This window comes from Macaca fascicularis, chromosome 4 (genome assembly GCF_037993035.2).
Source record: "Macaca fascicularis isolate 582-1 chromosome 4, T2T-MFA8v1.1".
In the NCBI taxonomy this organism is placed as follows: domain Eukaryota; kingdom Metazoa; phylum Chordata; class Mammalia; order Primates; family Cercopithecidae; genus Macaca; species Macaca fascicularis.
In genome coordinates, this window is record NC_088378.1 from 42,898,503 (window position 1) to 42,921,594 (window position 23,092).

The 23,092-nt window shown below is 43.0% G+C and overlaps 1 protein-coding gene and 1 non-coding gene across 10 annotated transcripts in view; one reads left to right on the forward strand and one right to left on the reverse strand.

Moving 5' to 3' along the window:
- The window catches only part of ECT2L (epithelial cell transforming 2 like), a 111,705-nt gene that overhangs the window by 58,022 nt on the left and 30,591 nt on the right, over nucleotides 1–23,092 (forward strand). For 7 of the 9 annotated variants that reach the window (XR_012433488.1, XM_005551975.5, XM_005551976.5 and 4 more), the window contains 4 exons: nucleotides 5,629–5,721; nucleotides 8,033–8,215; nucleotides 11,390–11,493; nucleotides 20,332–20,418. Coding sequence is in view for 8 of the 9 variants with exons in the window: in XM_005551975.5 (XP_005552032.3) it covers nucleotides 5,629–5,721; nucleotides 8,033–8,215; nucleotides 11,390–11,493; nucleotides 20,332–20,418 (467 nt within the window). In the remaining variant the exon portion in view is untranslated. The remainder of the gene's footprint in view (nucleotides 1–5,628; nucleotides 5,722–8,032; nucleotides 8,216–11,389; nucleotides 11,494–20,331; nucleotides 20,419–23,092) is intronic. The other 2 variants (XM_045391448.3, XM_074037127.1) reach the window with 1 other exon arrangement.
- On the reverse strand, nucleotides 1,993–2,099 carry LOC123573137 (U6 spliceosomal RNA). The gene has a single exon (XR_006697886.1). It is a non-coding gene; the product is annotated as a U6 spliceosomal RNA (small nuclear RNA).

Here is a 23,092-nt window from a genome sequence, read left to right on the forward strand (position 1 = left end):
TTCTGTCTCCCTTTCTGCCTTGATGGAAGCAGCACCCGTCTCAAACAAGCTCAGATACTGCACTTGGAATCTAGCCCGTTGCCTTTCATCTTCTCCAGACTTCCTACATCCAATCCTCTCCTATGCCCTCATGTCTCTCTTTATTGGATTGTTTCTATCAAACAGAAACACCTGTAGTATCTCCTGTCTTTTAAAAAAATAAAAGGACAACAAGCTTTCCCTCGCCACTTTTTCAATTGACAAGACCAGAGGCTCTCAGACTTGAGCGTGCATCCATATCACCTGGAGGGCTGGTTAAACTACACATTGCTGGGTCCCACGCAGAGTTTCAGACTCAGTTAAGTCCGGGGTGGGGCTGGAGAATTTTCCTTTCTATCAAGTTTCCAGGTTATGTTGACGCTGCTGCTTCAAGGCCTTCCTTCCTCACCTCCCACACTCTCCTCAAGCTCCTCCAATGGGTCTCTGTCTGTACTGGCACTGCTTTTGGAGGACTGTAAGTGACTTCCACGTGCTCAAATCCAGTGGTCCCTGCTCCATTCCCATCTCACTTTGACTTCTTGGAAGCATCTGATGCAGAGGAACGCCCCTTCTTGAAATACTCCTTCTCTTGTTGTCCCTAATACCACCCGCTCCCTGTTTCCTCCTACCTCAGTGCCCTCTTGTCTCCTTTGCAGGTTCTTCTTTCTTGCAGGATCCTTAAATATTCTCTACGGCTTGATCCTAGCCTCTCTCCTTTTCCACATACGCACTCTCCTCCCTAGGCAGTCTCACTACTCCTATGTGTATTATTCCTTTCTCACGCTTGGTCCGTTCTCACGCTGCTATGAATAACTGCTGGAGACTGGGTAATTTATAAAGGAAAGAGGTTTAATTGACTCACAGTTCTGCATGGCTGGCGAAGCAAACACGTCCTTCTTCATATGGCAGCAGGAGGGAGGAAGCAAAGGAGGAAGAGCTAAGCAAAGGAGGAAGCCCCTTATAAAACCATCAGATCTCATGAGAACTCACTCGCTCTCACGAGAAGAGGATGGGGAGATTGCCCCCTTAATTCAATTATCTCCACCTGGTCCCACCCTTGACACGTGAGGATTATTACAATTCAAGATGAGATTTTGGGTGGGGACACAGCCAAACTATATCACTATGACTCTAAATATAATTTATATGCTGAGAACCCCGAAATTTATGTCTCCAGCTCTGAAATCTCTGAGCTGCAGACTCATATCTAATTCCCACTTGGAATCTGCATACTGGATGTTTAATTTTCACATTTAATAGACACCTCAAAGTTAAATCAGACCCTTGATTGCCTCCCCAGCACCAAACCTACCCCTTCCCCAGATTCCTCCGTAAAAATATCATTCAACAGTTACTGCATAAGCCAAAAATCTGAGAATCTGAGACTCATTCTTTTTGGCATTAAAAACATTTTTAAATATAATTAATATACAATAAACAGTACATAACTAAAGTGTGCAATTGACTAAATTTTGACATGTGTATACTTATCCCATGAAACCATAAGAAAAATCAAGAAAATGAACATATTCATTACCCCCAAAACTTTCCTCATGCCATTCCATAATTTCTCTCTCTTGCTTCTCCCGACCCCCAACCTGAGGCAACCACTGGTCTTTCTTTCACGTATATTAGTTTTCATCTTCTGCAATTTTCCTTTTTTTTTTTTTTTTTTTTTTTTGAGACAGGGTCTGCTTTGTTGCCCAGGCTGGAGTGCAGTGGTGAAATCAAGGCTCAGTGCAGCCTCAACTTCCTGGGGCCAAGCGATCCTCCCACCTCAGCCTCCTGAGTAGCTGGGACTACAGGCGCACACCACCACACTTGGCTAATTTTTTTATTTTTAGTAGAGACAGGGTCTCCCTACGCTTCCCAGGCTGGTCTTGAGCTCCTAGGCTCAAGCAATTCTCCTTCCTCAGCCTGCTAGGATCACAGACGTGCGCCATCCCACCTGGCCTAGAATTTTCCTTTTCCTTTTTTAATATGGAACATTTCAAAAATTTGCAGGTCATCCATGTGCAGAGGCCATACTAATCTTCTCTGTATTGTTCCAATTTTAGTATATGTGCTGCCAAAGTGAGCACTGACCTAGAATCTTCTATAAATGGCATCATATAGTATGTATTATCTGTCTGACTTTCTTCACTCAATCATTATTTTAGATTTATCCATTCGATGCATGTATCAATGTCTCCTTTTTACTACTGGGAATTATTACATTGTACATGTATACTACAATTTGTTTACCCATTAATTTGTTGATAGATAAATTTGAGTTCTTCCTGGTTTCTGCTTTTACAAATAAAGCTGCTATGAACATATGCTTTCATTTCTCTTGGATGAATACCTGGGAGTAGAGTGGCAAGGTTATAGGTAGGTGTATGTTTAACTTTATAAAAACACCAGCTAAACTGATTTCCAAAGTGACTTTAGCATTTTACATTTCCACAAGCAGTATCTGAGAACTCTAGCTGCCCATCATTCTAACACTTGGTATGGCCAGTCTTTTTAATTTTAGCCATTCGGGTGGGTATGTGGTGGTATCTCACTGTGGTTTTAATTTGCATTTTTCTAATGACTAATGATGCTCAAGATCTTTTCATATGCTTATTTGCCATTCTTTTGACCATCTTAAAGACTAGGTTGTTTGTTTCTTATTCAGTTTTAAGAACTCTTTGCACATACTGGATAAGTAACTTGCAAATATTTTCTCCAGTCTGTGACTTATATTTTCCTTCTTTGAACAGTTTCTTTTCAAGCAGAGTTCTTCTTCTTTTTTTTTTTTTTTTTTTGAGACAGAGTTTTGCTCTTGTTACCCAGGCTGGAGTGCAATGGCACAATCTCGACTCACTGCAACCTCCGCCTCCCAGGTTCAAGCAATTCTCCTACCTCAGCCTCCTGAGTAGCTGGGATTACAAGATTACAGATGCCCGCCACCATGCCCAGCTACTTTTTTTATATTTTTAGTAGAGACAGGGTTTCACCATGTTGGCCAGGCTAGTCTTGAACTCCTGACCTCAGGTGATCCGCCCACCTCGGCCTCCCAAAGTGCTGGGATTACAGGCATGAGCCACTGCGCCCAGCCTGAAGTACAGTTCTTAATTTCGATGAAATCAAATATATCAAATATTCTTATATAGATCATGCTTTGGCATCATATCTAAACACGATTTGCCTAACCAAAGGCCACTAAGATTTTCTCCTATGTTTTTTCTAAATGATTTATAGCTTTAAGTTTGATTTTAGGTCTGTGATCCACTTGACTATTTTTTTAATGTGATATATGAGATATGGATAGAAGTTAATTTTTTTTTTTACATATGGCTAGTTGTTTCATCACCATTCTTTATAACTACTATCCTTTTTCCAATGAATTTAATTTGCACGTTTGTTGAAATCTATTGACTATGTATGTACATTGGACTCTCTATTTGATTTCATCGATGAATTTGTCAATGAAAGTGCTGTAGACATCAGTAGGTGAGAGACACCCCAAACTTTCAGCTGCTGTCATCTTGTTTCATGAAGCAATTGAAGCATTTTGGAGTATTTATTCTTGGACCACAAATAGTTAAAATAAATTACCCATTTCATTCCAAGTAATTCAACCTGTATGCTGAATTAAATAATTCAATCTATATGTTGTGCCACTGAAGGGGCTATTTTTTATTATTTATTTATTTATTTATTTTTTACTTTGAGTTCTGGGATATAAGTACAGTGTGTGTACCTTTGTTACATGGGTATACCTGTGCCATGGTGATTTGCTGCACCTATCAACCCGTCATCTAGGTTTTAAGCCCTGCATGCATTAGCTATTTGTCCTAATGCTCTCCCTCCCCTTTCCCCCCAACCGTCCTAGGCCCAGGTGTATGATGTTCCCCTCCCTGTGTCCATGTGTTCTCATTGTTCAACTCCCACTTATGAGTGAGAACATGCGGTGTTTGGTTTTCCGTTCCTGTGTTAGTTTGCTGAGGATGATGGCTTCCAGTTTCATCCATGTCCCTGCAGAGGACATGAACTCATTCTTTTTTATGGCTGCCTAGTATTCCATGGTGTATATGTGCCACATTTTCTTTATCCAGTCTACCATTGAGGGACATTTGGGTTGGTTCCAAGTCTTTGCTATTGTGAACAGTGCTGCAATAAACATACGTGTGCATGTGTCCTTATAGTAGAATGATTTATAATCCTTTGGGTATATACCCAGTTATGGGATTGCTGGGTCAAATGGTATTTATGGTTCTAGATCCTTGAGCAATCACCACACCATCTTCCACAATGGTAGAACTAATTTACACTGCCCCAACAGTGTAAAAGCATTCCTATTTCTCCACAGCCTTACCAGCACCTGTTGTTTCCTGACTTTCTAATAATCACCATTCTAACTGGCATGAGATGGTACCTCATTGTGGCTTTGATTTGCATTTCTCTAATGACCAGTGATGATGAGCTTTTTTTCATGTGTTTGATGGCCTTATAAATGTCTTCTTTTGAGAAGTGTCTGTTCACATCCTTCGGCCACTTTTTGATGGGGTTGGGTTTTTTTTGGTTTTTTTCTTTTTTTCTTGTAAATTTGTTTAAGTTCCTTGTAGATTCTGGATATTAGCCCTTTGTCAGATGGATAGATTGCAAAACTTTTCTCCCATTCTGTAGGTTGCCTGTTCACTGTGGTGATAGTTTCTTTTGCTCTGCAGAGGTGCTTCGTTTAATTAGATCCCATTTGTCAATTCTGGCTTTTGTTGCAATTGCTTTTGGTGTTTTAGTCATGAAGTCTTTGCCCAGGGAAGGGGCTAAATTTTAATCATCATATTCCATCCTGTGTTTAACTTTTTAAAATCTGTCCTCTTATAATGAGACTTATCCTTTGAGTCAGACTATTTTAGAAAAAATACATAGATTTTTCTCTTTCTTTGGGCTGGGTATTCCAAATCTGAAAATAAGCCCCAGATCAAACTCCATGCCCTCTTTCCCCATCCTGGAGTTTAGTCCTCAGATTGTTTCGGCTTCAGTATTTAGGGGTGAACTATAAAGTGTTCATGGACTGTTCAATGGAGTGGTTTGAATGGAAGACAAGAACTGCTAGCGGCCTTTCTCGGCCATCTCTTTAGTGCCCGTACATAATATTTAACTGCTCTGGATTAGTCTGTTCTTGCATTGCTATAAAGAAATACCTGAGGGTGGGTAATTTATAAAGAAAAGAGGTTTAATTACTTCGTGGTTCTCCAAGCTGTATAGGAAGCAAGCCACTGGCATCTGCTTGGCGTCTGGTGAGGGCCTTGGGGAGCTTATAATCGTGGCAGAGGGTGAAGGGGCAGCTGGCGTGTCACATGGCAAGAGCGGGAACAAGAGAGAGGGAGGAGGTGCCACACACTTTTAAACAACCAGATCTTGTGTGACCTCAGAGTGAGAGCTCACTCATCACTAAGGGGATGGCACTAGCCATTCATGAGGGATCTGCCCCCATGATCCAGATACCTCCTGCCAGGCCCCACCTCCAACTCTGGGGATTAGATTTCAACATGAGATTTGGAGGGAACAAATATCCAAGTTATATCATCTTCCATGGCAAAACATATGAGTAAACTAACAAAAGTATTTTTGACTATGCAGAAGCAGGAACTGAAGTTCTTTCCCAGCTGTCTCAACTAACTGGCACATTCTTTACGGCCCCCACTGGGATTGCAACTGGCTCTTACCAGCACAGTAAGTGTTATGGGAGCTGAGTGCCATGTCCAATAACACAAGCCAACTCCAGGATCATCAAAAGACAAAATCCAGTTAATAGTACTGGTATGGCTGATATCCATTACTCTCTTTCATTCCTCCCCTGAAGGAACGCTATTACTTCCCAAACTAGGTAATCTCACATCATTCAGTCATTTGCTTAGAAGAGAATTATTTATTGTACATATTTGCCCCAAACCATCATTTACAAAAACTCTGTTGAAAACATAATCTTTAACAATTAAGCAAAGTTGCTGATCTAGAAAAATAATAAGTACAAAGAATAACTTTTCTTGGTAAAATATAGTCAATATGGTTTTATTTGGAAAAATAAATTGTAGCTACGAAGAGATGGCAAAGAGGCTGGCTTAGTTTCCATTACAGTAGCATTATCTGAGAGGAAAAACAATCAGAGAAAATACACCTGAAAGCAAACTTTCATTTAGGTACTAAAGCTGCAAATTTAGATTAAAATGTAACATGGGCTGACCAACAAGAGAGTCAAATTGCTTTGTTACACTGACGCCAGTCATTTTCCGCTTTAAAACACCCTTGATTCCTATCAAGTAGGGCTGAGAGTGATGCAAACTATATAAAGCATTGCTTCTCTACTCCTAAATGCCAAGGGCCTTTTAGAACTTGGGAAAACTGGCACAATTGTGAAACTGGTAAGGGAAAAGATTCTTTATAGATAAAACAAAAGTGCATTGACCTAATATAGTTTTGAAGCAGAGGTCACTTGCTAATTTTAGTTAATATAGCAACGTCACCAAATGATAGCATATTTGGCTCTGTAGAGAGAGAACTGGCCTAGCAGAGCACAGCAGGCTGTGAACACTGTTGCTGGTAATAGGGAACAGGTTTTCTTTCTTTCTTTTTTTCTTTCTTTCTTTCCTTCCTTCCTTCTTTCTTTCTTCTTCTTCTTTTTTTTTTTTTTTTTTTTTTTTTTGAGACAGAGTCTTGCTGTGCCGCCAGGCTGGAGTGCAGTGGTGCGGTCTTGATCTTGGCTCACTGCAACCTCTGCCTCCTGGGTTCAGGCGGTTCTCCTGCCTGAGCCTCCTGAGTAGCTGGGACTACAGGCGCCCACCACCATGCCCGGCTAATTTTTGTATTTTTAGTGAAGATGAGGTTTCACCATGTTGGCCTGGATGGTCTCGATCTCTTGACCTTGTGATCCACCCACCTCGGCCTCCCAAAGTGCTGGGATTACAGGAGTGACCCATCACATCTGGCTGGGAACAGGTTTTCTTCTTTTTCTCCTCCTCTGCCTTCCCTTCCTCCTATTCATCCTCCTTTTCCCTCTCTTGTTCTCATTCTCCTTATTTAAAAAAAAAAAAAAGTATGTTGTGGCTGGGTGCGGTGGCTCACACCTGTAATCTGAGCACTTTGGGAGGCCGAGGCAGGAGCATCACGAGCTCAGGAGTTTGAGACCAGCCTGGCCAACATGGTGAAACCTCGTCTCTACTAAAAATACAAAAATTAGCCAGGCAGTAGTGGCATGCATCTATAACCCCAGCTACTTGGGAGACTGAGGCACAAGAATTGCTTGAACCTGGGAGGCGGAGGTTGCAGTGAGCCGAGGTCGCGCCACTATACTCCAGCCTGGGTAACAAAGGAAGACTCTGTCTCAAACAAAAACAAAAACAAAAACATGTTGTGAAGCTTTCCACATGTTTATCAGTAACAGTAGAGGAAACAAAGCAAGTAAGGCTATGTATCCACTCAGGACAGAAAATCAAATTTAACATACCAGTGCATCATCCAGTAATTGTTTTTTAAGAAGAGAAACTTTCTTTAAGCATCTGCTATAGTCCTGTAGACAGATTTGTAGAGCGAGGTAGCAGTTTGACATAATTTAAGAAAGATAAGGATTTGGCTATGACAGGGTTGACTTTCAGTGGCCTGATGGGGAAGCCGTGTAGTGTGGGATTTCTCGTGTTTTCACTTGTAGGCTGGAAAGATACAGCAAAGCATTCTTCCTTAGATGACTTCTCAGCTTCCCAATGCACAATCCAGCAGCTGTTTTGTTTTGTTTTTTAACTTTGAATGGAATATGTCAGCCTCAGCTATCAAAGAGTAGAGATGCATTTGAAATGATTCATTGAATCCTTTTTGAGTTTCTAATTTTAGCTTTGAAAACAGAGGATGGGTGTTTGTCTTAGTCTTCTAATGAGAAACGATAATAAACTCAATACAAATGCAACTAAGTTTTTGTTGTACTTTAAACAAGACGTAGAATTCTTTCATCTGAGCTCAAGCCTGCAATAATAACAGAAGAAAATCTTGTCAGTTCTTAGTGATTGGCTGGGATCCCAATGGGGAAAGGCCCCCTCTTCCATCTACTTCTGCGAAGCAAAGCTACAGACATGGTCCAGCTTCGCAGACTTCCTAGAAGAAACCTTGAAAACAGTAAGGAAGCAGCTGTATCCTCTCTTCAAGGAACTGCAGAAGAGCATCAGTGGCAGGATGATAGGTAAGCAGTCTTGCTACTTCTGTTGCAGGTTAATTATGAAGTTGCTTTCATATCCCGAGTGAATACTAGTTGTGGCACAAGTAAAATTTTAACTCCAGTAAAACTTTATCTCCTAGGTTGCTCACACTTCCTTTCAAATGTAATGAATACCCGCTAAGAACAAATATATTCAGGTTCAAAAATGTTGAAGCTGGTTCTTATTTTAACATTTTACCACCTTATTAATTCTTTGTCACTTATTTACCTGAACACAATTTGCTGTTTGCTAAGCCAGAGAGCTGTGCACTTTTCCCACTAGAGTTTGCTCTGAAAGTTAAGCACCTCTTATACCCCAGCAACTATTATATAAATTGTTCTACAATTTAAATTCTATTTATTTTCTATCTAAAAAATATAATTTAATGATGGGCTCCATGGGCCTTTGCTGAGTCTATTGGACATGGTTGAATGAATTTTTCCATTCACATTCCAGCCCCATGATGGAATGAATGATCACAGCAGAGCCCTTTGAAAACAATTTACTTCCTCCACTTTGCATCTTTTCCTAAATTAGTCCATTCTGTAAAATTAAGTATATTTCACCATCTAGGTAAAGAGTTTTTCTTTTTCTCATCTGCAACTATTCATATCTATTCAATTTTTCCCCTACTACTTTCCGCCTGACTAAAACACCGTATGAATCAAATCACCCTCTATCTATGCCTTTCTTCTTTTCCTCTGCCCAGCTCCATATTTAAGGTCTGTTTACATAGTTACCATCTACACAAGAGCTGTAACACACAAGCGTGCATGCAGATATCTGTCAATATGTGTCCTATGTCTCTTTACAGAAATGCCTCCAAAACAGGGATTTGCCTTCCTGCTTATTTGTACTACCTACTCTATCACATTTAGGAGGTGTTCAACCATTATTTAAAAATGGTTATGAAGTTGTAAACACGGAGAAAATATTTCTCCTAGTTCTTTCTTTCTTTCTTTTTTTTAGACAGAGTTTCACTTTTGTCCCCCATGCTGCAGTGCAATGGTGTGATCTCGGCTCATTGCAACCTCCGCCTCCCGGGTTCAAGGGATTCTCTTCCCTCAGCCTCCCGAGTAACTGGGATTACAGGCGTGCACCACCACGCCCAGCTAATTTTTGTATTTTTAGTAGAGACAGGGTTTCACCATGTTGACCAGGCTGGTCTCAAACCCCCGACCGCAAGTGATCCGCCCATCTCGGCCTCCCAAAGTGCTGGGATTATAGGCATGAGCCACCGTGCCCAGCCTATTTTTTATATTTTTAGTAGAGACGGGGTTTCGCCATGTTGGCCAGGTTGGTCTCAAACTCCTGACCTCAAGTGATCTGCCCGTCTCAGCCTCCCCAGTAGCTGCCACACCTGGCTAAAGATAAGAGTATTTATGAAACAATATATGTAGGCAATGAGAAGAAAATGGAAAAATAATTTTTTTTTTTTTTGAGACGGAGTCTCACTCTGTCACCCAGGCTTGAGTGCAGTGTCACGATCTCGGCTCACTGCAAGCTCCACCTCCTGGGTTCACGCCATTCTCCTGCCTTAGCCTCCCAAGTAGCTGGGACTACAAGCGCCTGCCACCACGCCCAGCTAATTTCTTTTTGTAGTTTTTTAGTACAGATGGGGTTTCACTCTGTTAGCCACGATGGTCTTGATCTCCTGACCAAGGGCGATCTTGATCCGTCCGCCTCGGCCTCCCAAAGTGCTGGGATTACAGGCTTGAGCCACTGCACCTGGCCCAACAATTTTTTAAATAACTGCATCGTGTTAAAAATATTTTAAAAATTAAAAGATGTCTGTGTATGTATGTTTGCATGTTATTTACTCTGGACTTTAAAATATTTAAATATTTGAAGCCTGGTGCAGTGGCTCAGCCTGTAATCCCAACAGTTTGGGAAGCTGAGGCAGGTGGATTGCTCGAGCTCAGGAATTTGAGACCAGCCTGGGCAACATGGCAAAACACTGTCTCCACAGAAAAATAGAAAAATTAGCTGGGTGTGGTGACGTGTGCCTGTAATCCCAGCTACTCAGGAGGCTGAAGCACGAGAATTGCTTGAGCAGGGGAGGTAGAGGTTGCAGTGAGCTGAGATTGCATCACTGCACTCCAGCCTGGGCAACAGAGTGAGACCCTATCTCAAAAAAAAAAAAAAAGAAAAATGTATATTTGAGCATGAAGATAAAGGAGAAGATAGAGGAACTTCTGGTAGGATCGAGAGTCTAACAGTTAAACTTATTGAGCTCCTTTTTACATGCTCTCTCCTTATTGTCCAATTTATACATTTCATTCAATATCAGCTTTGCCAGAGTGGGCACTTTTTATATGCTAGACATTTAGATTACTTTGGTTCATTTTATATTTTATCATAGTAGAAATCCCCATTGGGTAATAGAAGTTTTACTGCTATTCTTTGCATTTTTATCCACTAAAAAACAACTGTGGGTCTAGTACGATGCCTCATGTCTGTAGTCCCAATGCTTTGGGAGGCTGAGGTGGGTAGATTGCTTGAGGCTAGGAGTTTGAGACCAGCCTGGGAAACATAGCAAGACTCCATCTCTACAATAAGTTAAAAAATTGGCTGGCCGCAGTGGCTCACGCCTGTAATCCCAGCACTTTGGGAGGCCGAGGCAAGAGGATCACTTGAGGTCAGGAGTTCGAGACTAGCCTGGCCAACATGGTGAAACCTGGTCTCTACCAAAACTACAAAAAAAAAAAAAAAAAGATGGGCGTGGTGGCAGGTGCCTGTAATATCAGCTTCTCAGGAGACTGAGAAAGTAGAATTGCTTGAACCCAGGAGGCGGAGGTTGCAGTGAGCCCAGATTGTGCCACTGCACTCCAGCCTAGGTGACGAGAGCAAGATTCCATCTCAAAATAAATAAATAAATAATAGTTTAAAAAGTAAGCAGGCATGGTGGTGCCTGCCTATAGTCCCAGCTACTTGAGAGGCTGAGGCGGAAGGATCACTTGAGCTCAGGGAATCAAGGCTGCAGTTAAGATTTTGCCACAGCACCCTAGCCTGGGCAACAGAGTAAGATCCTGTCTCACAAAAAAAAAAAAAAAAAAAAAAAAAAAAAAAAAAAAAGCAACTGTGAGGACTGAGTTGTTGTTTTTAAATCACATTTCTTGCATAAATCAATTACAGGGCATGTGGCCTTATATTTACAGGGCAGTTTATGTTTGACACCATGGGTATGACCAACATTCTGAACAACCAAGAGACTGCACAAGCTCTGGCAGATAGATTGATGGAGTTGTCAAAAGAAGATTCTGTAAGTGTTTTCTCTGAAGAAAGTAAACTATGAAAACCAACATTTAAATACATTCTGTTTGCAGTTATTACTAATTTTTTTGACCAGTTTATCCCTTTCAGCGCACAATTCCTCAGAGAAATGACATCAGTTTATGAGAACAGCCACTAAGGATTCTGGGCACAAGATGTGTTAAGTACACAAGACAGACAAGTAGGAAAATCTTCTAGGTTATTTAAAGTTTATTACATTGTGCCCTGTTTTCTGTCTTGTGCTTAATTTCAGTCAGAAGTGACTTTTTATATATACATATGTAGAACATGCTAGTGGCTTTATATTTCACATAAACTTTACTCAACAGTGAAACCAATTCCCAGTTTGAGGAGAAACTTGAGAAAGTGTGACCCAGATGTGAAAAGATAAAGGGAAGGGGTGCTAGATGAGAGAGGAAGGGAAAGAGAACACAACAGAACAGAAAGAAGCAAATCAGTAATTCGGTTGGGGATGGGTGTAGGAGAAGCCCAAAGAAACAATTTCATCAGACACAGATCCAAGATTCTCTCTCATTAAGGTCAGTCTACACTTCAGAAAACAGTGAGAAGAAGCCAGTCCACATTTCAGAAAATGGTGAGAGGTCAGCCTCCAGACAGTTCTCACAGCCCCAAAGAGGACAGCATGGCTATAGGAAAATGCAGTGTGGCCAGGCTCACACCTTTAATCCCAGCACTTTGGGAGGCTGAGGCAGGCAGATCATTTGAGGTCAGGAGTTGGAGACCAGCCTGGTCAACATGGTGAAACCTCATCTCTACGAAAAATACAAAAATTAGCTGGGCATGGTGGTGGGCACCTGTAATCCCAGTTACTCAGAGGGCTGAGGCAGGAGAATCGCTTGAACCCGGAGGTGGAGGTTGCAGTGAGCTGGGGTCGTGCCACTACTGCACTCCAGCCTGCGTGACAGAGACTCTGTCTCAAAAAAAGAAAGAAAGAAAGAAAGAAAATGCAACGTGCAGCTCTCCATCTGAGGGAAGTCAGGAATAAGAATAGGATGGAGATAGGGCTGATGTTAACATATTCAATAACCTAAATTCTCCAGTTTCCAAGGAATTCTCAAGGAGAGTCTCAAATCTTTCTTTTCCACCATCATAATTCTACTTTGTGGGTGAGTTTAACACTGTCTCTGCACACGTTCTCTCTCTCCTTATTATCGAGTATCTGCTCCTGTTTCGGTGTGGCTTCTGGGTCTGCACCAGGCATCTCTGGGCGTAGCTGTTCTGCACTGGGTGGGGGCTGCGAAGCTGCATTAGCTGTAGTTTGTCTTCTGCAAAGTCTCAGCTACGCAGTGAGGCTCAGGCAGCCCAATGACGAAAGGCCTTTGGCGAGTCTTGCTGATAAAATGAGCAGGGATATTAACAGAGATGCCCCCGCACTGTCTCCCAAAACACCGAAGGATTACTCAGCGTGCTTGGTGTCAGTTCAGTGTACTTATTTCCACCTAATTTTTTAAAAATAACCATGTATGATATAATTTGGATGGTGCTCAAACCTATAGCCTGAGAGGGAACCAAATTTGAGAGGCCCAGCATGTTTTTCCTAGCAATTCTGCTACTGCAGCCTCTTTCCCAGGCCTCCTTCTTCCCCGTGAAAGACGACAAGATCCCTCCTGTTCCCTTTCCTCATTTGGCCGAGGGGATGGTGTGGGCCACTTTGGTTCCAAAGATCTTGAGAGACCCTCCCATAAAACTTTGGTGTCTTAACTGGATTGTGACAAATTGTTGAGAACCAAGAGTACGTATGGTAACTGGAATATGAGATTAACTAGAAAGTCTCATGTACTGACTCGAATGGAGTACTAGTCGCTCTGTTTTCTGGACATGTAAATTAATTAGGTAGAAAGCTGAAATCCCTGCTAAAAAGTGTGTTCTCTCTTCTGCTGCACTGTTAACACCTGTATTTCAGATGAATGTTTTAAATGGGAATTTTTCTTGGCGGGGGGGGGGGTGGGGGGTGGGGTGGGGCATTCTTTAGGACAAACCTCTGGAATTTTTGTCATATTTTCTGCTGAAGAAACATGGTAAAGAGAGCAAAGATTTTGAAGGAAATGTTATTCCAACAAAATGTGACCCAAAGACAACATTCAGTTTATTCATGAAGGTAAAGTTGCTGCTGCATTTTTATGCCGTTGCTTTTCTGTAGTTAGACCCACGTGATAAAGAAATTCATAAACCATTATATAAGCTCTATTGGGAAGCTTTAACTTGTCATTTCTCCAAAGAATTTTATTTTCATGAAGTATTATTGAAAAGGGTGTTTTGTAGTTTCATAATATGAGTAATACTTCAGCCACTTAAAAGCATGACCTGCACTATGTTAACTTGAGCAGCACTATTTGGTTGTGGGGGAAAGTTAGAAATTTGCATTTTGCTTTGCCATTTATACAGTTGAGCCTTGAGAGAACTTCAGGGGAATTTTTTTTGAGGGGGGTGAAACTAAGAATAGTTCTGTTTTTTCTTAGCTGAGATTCAAATTCATTGAAGAAAAAAAATGGGTTTAAAGTGAGTTCTGACTGGGCGCGGTGGCTCACGCTTGCAATCCCAGCACTTTGGGAGGCCCGGGCGGGCAGATCATTTGAGGTCGGGAGTTCAAGACCAGCCTGGCCAACGTGGTGAAACAGCATCTCTACTAAAAATACAAAAATTAGCTGGGCATGGTGGCACGCCTGTAATCCTAACTACTCAGGAGACTGAGGCAGAAGAATCACTTGAACCCGGGGAGGTTCAGTGAGCCAAGGTTCACTTGAACCTGGGGAGGTTCAGTGAGCAGAGGTCACACCACTTCACTCCAGCCTGGGCAACAGAGTGACACTCTGTCATAAATAAATAAATAATTAATAAAGCTAGTTCATCAGGCAAAAAAGAATAATTTTGCAAGTGCTATATTCAGAATCCAAGCATTCTTGGTTACATGAAATAACCAGGATTCAAGAAATGCTGAGAATTATGTTTTCATTCACATAGCTGATTTCTATGTAGGGGAAAATACTGTTTTAGAACCATTTTATGTCCATAGAGAAGTCACCTTTGATGTTTGAAGGCGTGGGATGGCAGTCCCTAACACAAACTCACCATGGGGGGCTGTTAGGAGTAAGAGACTTATGAGCACCCCTAGCAGGCAAATCATTTGTTGCCTTATTAACCTGATATTCTGGAAGTATTTGTTAATGCTTCTTTAAAGGACAGTGCAGGGCCGGGCAGGAGCACACACAGAGGACTGCTGGTGGCAGCATCCCCTCTGCCTGCCGCCCCAAATGAACTCAGCAGCACATACCTGCCGTCATTAAGACCCATGCTTGGCTGGGTGCAGTGGCTCAGCCTGTAATCCCAGCCCTTTGAGAGGCCAAGGTGAGTGGATCACTTGAGGCCAGGAGTTTGAGACCAGCCTGGCCAACATGGTAAGACCCCGTCTCTACTAAAAATATTAAAATTAGCCAGGCGTGGTGAGGCACACTTGTGGTTCCAGCTACTTGGGAGGCTGAGGCAGGAGAATTGCTGAACCAGGGAGGTAGAGGTTGCAGTGAGCCAAGATTGTGCCATTGCACTCCAGCCTGGGCAATAGAGCCAGACCCTATCAAAAAAAAAAAAAAAGACCTACCGTTCTGCTGTTACCATAGCACAACCCTTACTTTAGTCCTCCCCTTCCCCCACAAAGTGCCCAAGTGGCTTATTCTGCCCAATCACCTGATATAAGCATCTCCCTGAGAAAGGAGTCTTTATTTTATTTATTTATTTATTTATTTATTTATTTATTTGAGATGGGGCCTCGCTCTGTCACCCATGCTGGGGTACAGTGGCACAATTATAGCTCACCATAGCCTTGAACTCCTGGGCTCAAGCCATCCTCCTGGTTCAGCCTCCCAATGTGCTGGGATTACAGGCCTGAGCCACCACGCCCAGCCATCCCAAGAGGAGTCTAAATGCCTTCCAGGGATATCTAAGCCCTCTACAGGCTGGAGCTCTGCTTGCTGGCCGCCTTGCCCCTAAATCGACCTTTTCAGGAAACTTCTCAAGCAGAGGGCAATTCCTCATCTTTTTCGTTTCATTCTCTAAATATTTGCAGGCGCTAACCACATGCTAGACCTTCTGCTAAATCCTGGGACTGGGCAGCAAAATAAGACAGTTCCTGCCTTTGTGGAGGATGAGGCCAATACATAAATAGGCGGTGCAGCATGATTAGTGCCTGTTAACAGGACGCGCGGGCTGGGATGGGAATCCAGGGGTGGGAACGCCAGATGGGCATTTAGTCCAGACTCCCCTTTCTGCTTGTCAGAGGCTGCCGCTTTTGTCTCATTATGCCAGCCACCATCTCTTTGAAATTCGTGGAGATAATTCTTCCCAAAAGGGTGAACATAGTCTCCATCCATCCTTTAGCCTATGAAAACCTGAAAAACAGCACCCAGGCCTCTAATACCATTCATTTTCCCTTGGTTCACTAAAGGGAAAGATCAACATATATAACCCCATTACACAGGTTCCAAATTCTTCCGAAGTCCTTTCAACATCTGCTGATTCCTGACTCCCTGGAAACTTTATTGGATTCTTTCACCCACTTTTATTCCTAAGGGTGAAGCTATCGCCTCAAACCCCAGGCATACAGATCCCAGTAAAAGCCCCTCTTTGTAGCAAGAAAGCAATAAGGACAAAACTAAGGTGCTTCCTCCTCTGAAGTGCCACTCTCACATTTGAAAGACCTAACTCTTCGTGAGAACCGTTTCTGGGATCATTGACACCTAAGGGAACGATGACTCGGAGCAGTTCCTCTGAGACTCTTTCTCCTCAAGTTCCTCTGCCAAATAAAATTCAAGCTGAATGACGTCTTTTCAACTGGCTGTTGACCCGAACAGCTAATCATGTTCATAAAATAATGCATGAAATCTGGGCTGAAAGTTCCTTATTGCTGGAAATCAGGCCCTCTATTGCTACATTGTCTGCCTGTAATAAAACTGGAAAAATGCAAAACTCCTTAATGCCTGGAAATTTCTTTGATTTTTTAAAAAATTGAATTAGAAAAAATACGTATTCGATTCTCATTTGATTCTCTACTATTTAACACTAAAGAGCTTGGGCACAAAGCCCACAAAAGAAATGCAGAGACCTCTAGGAGGAAGAACCACAGCTAAATGTCAGTGTTGAATTAGGATAAAAATAGAAAAGCTGATTTTCCTTACATTAGGGTTTATTTTTAAACCTGGATATTCACTCAGAAGCCTCAGGAGACAAAGGAGGGGAAAGTGAAAGCTTCTCTGAGATAATTGTTTTAAAGACCCTTCCAGCCGGGTGCAGTGGCTCACGCCTATAATCCCGGCACTTTGGGAGGCCAAGGGTAGATCACCTGAGGTCAGGAGTTCGAGACCAGTCTGGCCAACATGGTGAAATCTTGTCCCTACGAAAAACACAAAAATTAGCTGGGCATGGTGGCAGGTGCCTGTAATCCCAGCTACTCAGGAGGCTGAGGCAGGAGAATCCCTTGAACCTGGGAGGCAGAGGTTGCAGTGAGCCAAGATTGCAGCACTGCATTCCAGCCTGGGTGACAAGAGCAAGACTCCATCTCATTAAAAAAAAAAAAAAACCCTCCCAGAGAGGCTTGTGTAATAGGGATTATCTGTCAAATCCAGGACTGTGTGTGTGTGTCCATCCATGTATCCATCTATCCATCCACCTACCTACCTACCTACCTACCTACCTACCTACCATCCTGCTGCCCAGTGATTATTTGCTCCTGGTTTTTGTCTGCCTATAATGTTTACACTGATACCATGCAACCATGGTGATGGCTGGCCGCCAGAATTATAATTGTTCCTGAACTCTACCTGTCATTTTCACAACTATTTCTGGCCCCTAATCCAGGCAGCAGAGTGTTTGCTGGCAGAAGCATCAGCAATGACTAGAATGTCTCTGGAAAATAGTGTCTGCCTATGCTCCATCCTAGAGAAAAATTCCTAACATGTTGTCCGAGCTTTTTTTTAATGGTCTTCCTTATATGTCCTGGAGAGCCAAGGCAAAGACCCACTAACCCAAAATGATCGTTGTCTTATAAACGTGCAAAGTTTCTGCCATGTTACTTCGTCTGAATTCATCCATAAAAACTAAGTAAAAGATAGCATTGGAATCTAAAATTAAGCTGTAAAAATTCTGGCAGTTAAACATATAATATAAAATGAGTGACCTTGCCAATTTTAGGTTCGAACAAAATTGCTATGCCAAATCAATGTCCTATCCACAAAGAAAAAATTATATTTAAAAAAGTAAGTTGCTGCTGAGCTGGAATGTGAAACAAAGCCCAATTGTAAGTGAGCAGGTTCTAAAATAGCCAAGGTGGTCTGGGGGTTCCATGATGACACCTGAATTTTAATGCATAAACTTTCATGTGAGCCTGTGTAGTCAGGTGATCTCCCAGAGACAGATGGCTCCCTTATCTGTGAGATCCACAATACAATTGTGTGCTGTTTGCATTATCTTAATCTTGGTCCAACTTGAGAGTTTTTTTTTTTTTTTTTTTTTTGAGACGGAGTCTCGCTGTGTCACCCAGGCTGGAGTGCAGTGGCGCGATCTCGGCTCACTGCAAGCTCCGCCTCCCGGGTTTACGCCATTCTCCTGCCTCAGCCTCCGAGTAGCTGGGACTACAGGCGCCCGCCACCACGCCCGGCTAGTTTTTTGTATTTTTAGTAGAGACGGGGTTTCACCATGTTAGCCAGGATGGTCTCGATCTCCTGACTTCGTGATCCACCCGCCTCGGCCTCCCAAAGTACTGGGATTACAGGCTTGAGCCACCGCGCCCGGCCTGTTTTTGTTTTTTGAGACAGCCTCACACCATCACCCACGCTGGAGTGCAAGATACTGGCTGGGCACAGTGGCTCACGCCTGTAATCCCATCACTTTGAGATCCCAAAGCAGGAGGAGCACTTGAATCTGAGACCAGCCTGGGCAACATAGTGAGACCTTGTCTCTAAAAAAAAATGAACAAAATTAGCCAGGCATGGTGGCGTGTGCCTGTAGTCCCAGCCACTTGGGAGGCTGAGGTGGGAGGATCAATTGAGCTTGGGAGGTGGAGGCTGCAGTGAGCCAATATTGTACCACTGCACTCCAGCATGGGTGAAAAAGTGAGACCCTGTCTCAAAACAAAACAAAGTAGATCTCCTCCCTCCGCCCAAACCATAAGTATGGATACATGCGGGGCTGGTATGAGACAGCCACAGAGCAGAGGACAAAAGAAATCATAAGAAGACTCCCTGGAGCAGACAGGAAGCACTTAGGCTCAGGCGGGACCTCCTGCCATCTAGGACTAGAGCTAGCTGGCTGCAGCTTTGCACACCTGGGTTCTTCTGCAGAGGCTCAGGCTGCCAGAGCAATGTGGCATCTCCAAAATAAAAATTTGTTTTTGCCTCAGTAGAGTAAGGTAAAAGGAGTCTTGGTTACAAATTGAAGTTATTCTTCCAGCATCATCCCTGGACATCCAAGGGTTGCTATTGGTAGTTTCGTCGTTGATGAGGAAGGCAGCAATAATGGCCGCTGACCATGATCGTCCCTCAACATAAACACAGGACCATTGCTCTGTTGCTAGGGTGGACCCTGCGGTGCTGCAGGCAGCAGGGGTGGGGGTGGAGGGCTTTTTAAAAAAATGTGCTAAGTTTTAGGGAGGCCACAGTAAGAATAGTTAACAAACAAGGTAGTGAAGAAAGAATAAGCCTTATTTAAATATGCAGGTCTAGAAAGGGTATGCAAACTGTTTTTGACACATTTTCACTTGGTGGAAAAAAAAGGAGTGAGTTTTGTGAGCTTTTCCTTCTGGATCTTAAAAATAAAATAACCTATTTGCCCTCAACTGAGAAGGAACAGAGCAGAGCTGAGGCAGAAGCCTCTTACCTAGCCAGGCTCGGTGGCTCACGCCTGTAATCCCAGCACTTTGGGAGGCCGAAGCGGGCGGATCACCTGAGGTCAGGAGTTCGAGACCAGCCTGGCCAACATGGTGAAACCCCATCTCTACTAAAAATACAAAAATTAGTGGGGCGTGGTAGCGGGCCCTGTAAGCCCGCTCCTCAGAAGGCTGAGGCAGGAGAATTGCTTGAACCTGGGAGGCGGAGGTTGCAGTGAGCCGAGATTGTGCCATTGCACTCCAGCCTGGGTGACAGAGTGAGACTCCGGCTCAAGAAAAAGAAAAAAAAAAGAAGCCTGTTTTCCAGGAATCCGTGTGAGTCTCTAAGCCTGGGAGGAGCCCCAGGCCAGCATGACTCTCCTGGCTCCCAGGGAAGAGGGAGCTTTGCTGGATTTAGTTTTCAAGTATTATGTAGTTCAAAGGAAGCAAAGGCTATTTTTAAAAACCATAAAATTTGGCCGGGCGCGGTGGCTCAAGCCTGTAATCCCAGCACTTTGGGAGGCCGAGGCGGGTGGATCACGAGGTCAGGAGATCGAGACTATCCTGGCTAACATGGTGAAACCCCGTCTCTACTAAAAATACAAAAAACTAGCAGGGCGTGGTGGCGGGCGCCTGTAGTCCCAGCTACTTGGGAGGCTGAGGCGGGAGAATGGCGTGAACCCAGGAGACGGAGCTTGCAGTGAGCCGAGATCAGGCCACTGCACTCCAGCCTGGGAGACACAGCAAGACTCCGTCTCAAAAAAAAAAAAAAAAAAAAAACCATAAAATTTAAGAGTGGCATCCCATTTGCAAGCACTTAACTCATTGTGTGTAGGGAACACTGTGGTTGGGGCTGAAGGCAGAGGCTTCTGAGGGCCTCCTGCAGGCACAGTACTGAGTTTTCAGAGATGCCAAGACCTGCCTCCAATAACCAAGTTTCCATTCAATCTTCAGGAAAGAAGTGTTGTAGAAGACAATTCTTGGGACACAAAGTCCAGGCTCAGCAAAAATGATTTAAATTTTGAAGCACTGATTAATCTGGTAAGCTAATTATTACATAATGTAAATTTACCACTGGTTTTGCTCCTGACAGTGAAATTTCAGCCTTTATTCTGGTTAGTTCTTTGTTTTCCTTGAAAATTTCCCTTTGGGGGATTAAAAGAAAAACCTCAAGTATAATTAGAGGTAATTCAGCTGGCAGACTTATTTTTCAAATAAGCCCTGGACTGAAAAGAAGTTGAGCCAGAAGGACAGCAGTGTAACCATCTTGGAGCAAAACCAATCTGTATGTTACTCCCTGACTTTCCTCTGTGATACTAGGATGTCTTTTAAAGAAATGGCAAGGGGACAAAGCCTCACAGTTTCTAATTAATCTACCAACTTATAGTCTGACTTCAAAAGTTGAGTCTAATGAACGCAATGTCTAGGGCTCCGTCTTTCTATGTCAAAGGTAAAGTGTGGAGGAAGCTGCAGCCTCAGCAGAGGCCAGTCCCATCCTGTGTAGCCCAGGGCATGGCACGTTGTTTTGTTTTCTTCAACACACAAACACACTTATTATCACCTTTCATTCTCAAAATCCTATAAAAGACACATTCCTAGCCACATTTTATAGACAAAGGACTAGAGTTAAGAAAAGTTACATGGGGGAGAAAAAGTCAAATGACTTCCCTAAGGCCAGACAATTGGGCAAGAAAAATCTTAAGTCCTGCAGCCCTGAGCTCAGACCTGGGGCTCTCTCCCAGCCCCAGACACCCTCGCTGTATCCGTCTGCTGCAGACAGTGCAGGCCGTGGAGCCCCAGGACATAGGTGCCCACTCGCCCCAAACCCATCCCTAGGAACTCCCAGGAGGAACGTGTTGCATAGAGCAGGGGATATGAGGGTGTCTCATCTGACCATTGGTAATAATACCTGACAGTGGTTTCAAGATAACAACCAAAGGTTTGACAATGAAAACCTTAGTTCAAAATGATTATAAATGTTGGATAACTCCAATATTTAAAAATATATACATATAGAAATACACATATAATATTAAAAAATAATATGGGCTGTAAGCCCACTGACAAGTGGGATGCAGATGTATGTTTTACCTCATTAGCTATGTCTAAATAGGTAGTCTATACAGACCATGTGTTTGGAAAATAAGAAGAGTTTGGCAGCTCATGCTTGCAATCCCAGCACTTTGGGAGGCCAAGGTGGGTATATCGCTTAAGCAGAGGAGTTTGAGACCAGCCTGGGCAACATGGCAAAACCCTGTCTCTACAAAAAAAAAAAAAAAAAATTAGCCTGTTGTGGTGGCTACTCTGGTGGCTGAGGCAGGAGGCTCGCTTGAGCCTGGGAGGTCGAGGCTGCAGTGAGCCATGATTGCACCACTGCACTTCAGCGTGGGTGACAGAGGGAGACCCTGTCTCAAAATAAAAAACTGAAAAAAAGAAAAGTGTGTTTATAGTATTTCAACTACAGTGAGTTCTCTCATTTTTCTCTTATTTTTACATTATAATTCCAGTTAGTGAAATTATGGTTAACGCATCTTGGTGAAGATCACATAGCATTACACATTTTTTCATTTTAAACAAGACACTTATTTAAACAACAGGGTGCTTGACTTGAAGGAAAAACTATCTGGGAATCATTTTTATCAACTAATTGATTCTCAGTTAAAGACAGATTGTCCTACATATAAGAGGTAGGTACAAAGGCCGGGCGCGGTGGCTCAAGCCTGTAATCCCAGCACTTTGGGAGGCCAAGGCGGGCGGATCACGAGGTCAGGAGATCGAGACCATCCTGGCTAACTCGGTGAAACCCCGTCTCTACTAAAAATACAAAAAACTAGCCGGGCGCGGTGGCGGGCGCCTGTAGTCCCAGCTACTCGGGAGGCTGAGGCAGGAGAATGGCGTGAAACCGGGAGGCGGAGCTTGCAGTGAGCTGAGATCCGGCCACTGCACTCCAGCCTGGGTGACAGAGCAAGACTCCGTCTCAAAAAAAAAAAAAAAAAAAAGAGGTAGGTACAGAAATGTTATAAAATTTGCCCTTCATGTTACAATGATAAATGAAAAACATTAGAATTCTCCAATTGAACAAGGTATGCAAGGATTTATATATATATATGTATATACACACACACACACATATATATACACACACATATATACACATATATATATGACTATTGGTAATAATACCTGACAGTGGTCTCAAGATAACAACAAAAGGTTTGACAATGAAAACATATATATATATATATGTATATATTGCTGTTGTTAAAACAATGAGAGCAAAATAACAGATTGGAATATAAAGATAACTGCTGAATGTGCATCCCATGAAGGGAGAAAAGAGGTGTTTTTTTTTTTTGAGATGGAGTCTTGCTCTGTCGCCCAGGCTGGAGTGCGGTGGCACGATCTCGGCTCACTGCAACCTTGGCCTCCCAGGTTCCAGTGATTCTCCTGCCTCAGCCTCCTGAGTGGCTGGGATTACAGACATGTGCTAACAGGCCTGGCTAATTTTTGTATTTTTAGTACAGACAGGGTTTTGTCATGTTGGTCAAGCTGGTCTCGAAATCCTGACCTCAGGTGATCCAGCTGCCTCGCCCTCTCAAAGTGCTGGCATTACAGGCGTGAGCCACTGTACCTGGCCAAGGAGGTCTTTTCACAGAAGCATTTTTCACCTTCTCATCTCCATTTGTGTTGATCAACACGTATCATTAGCCACTAA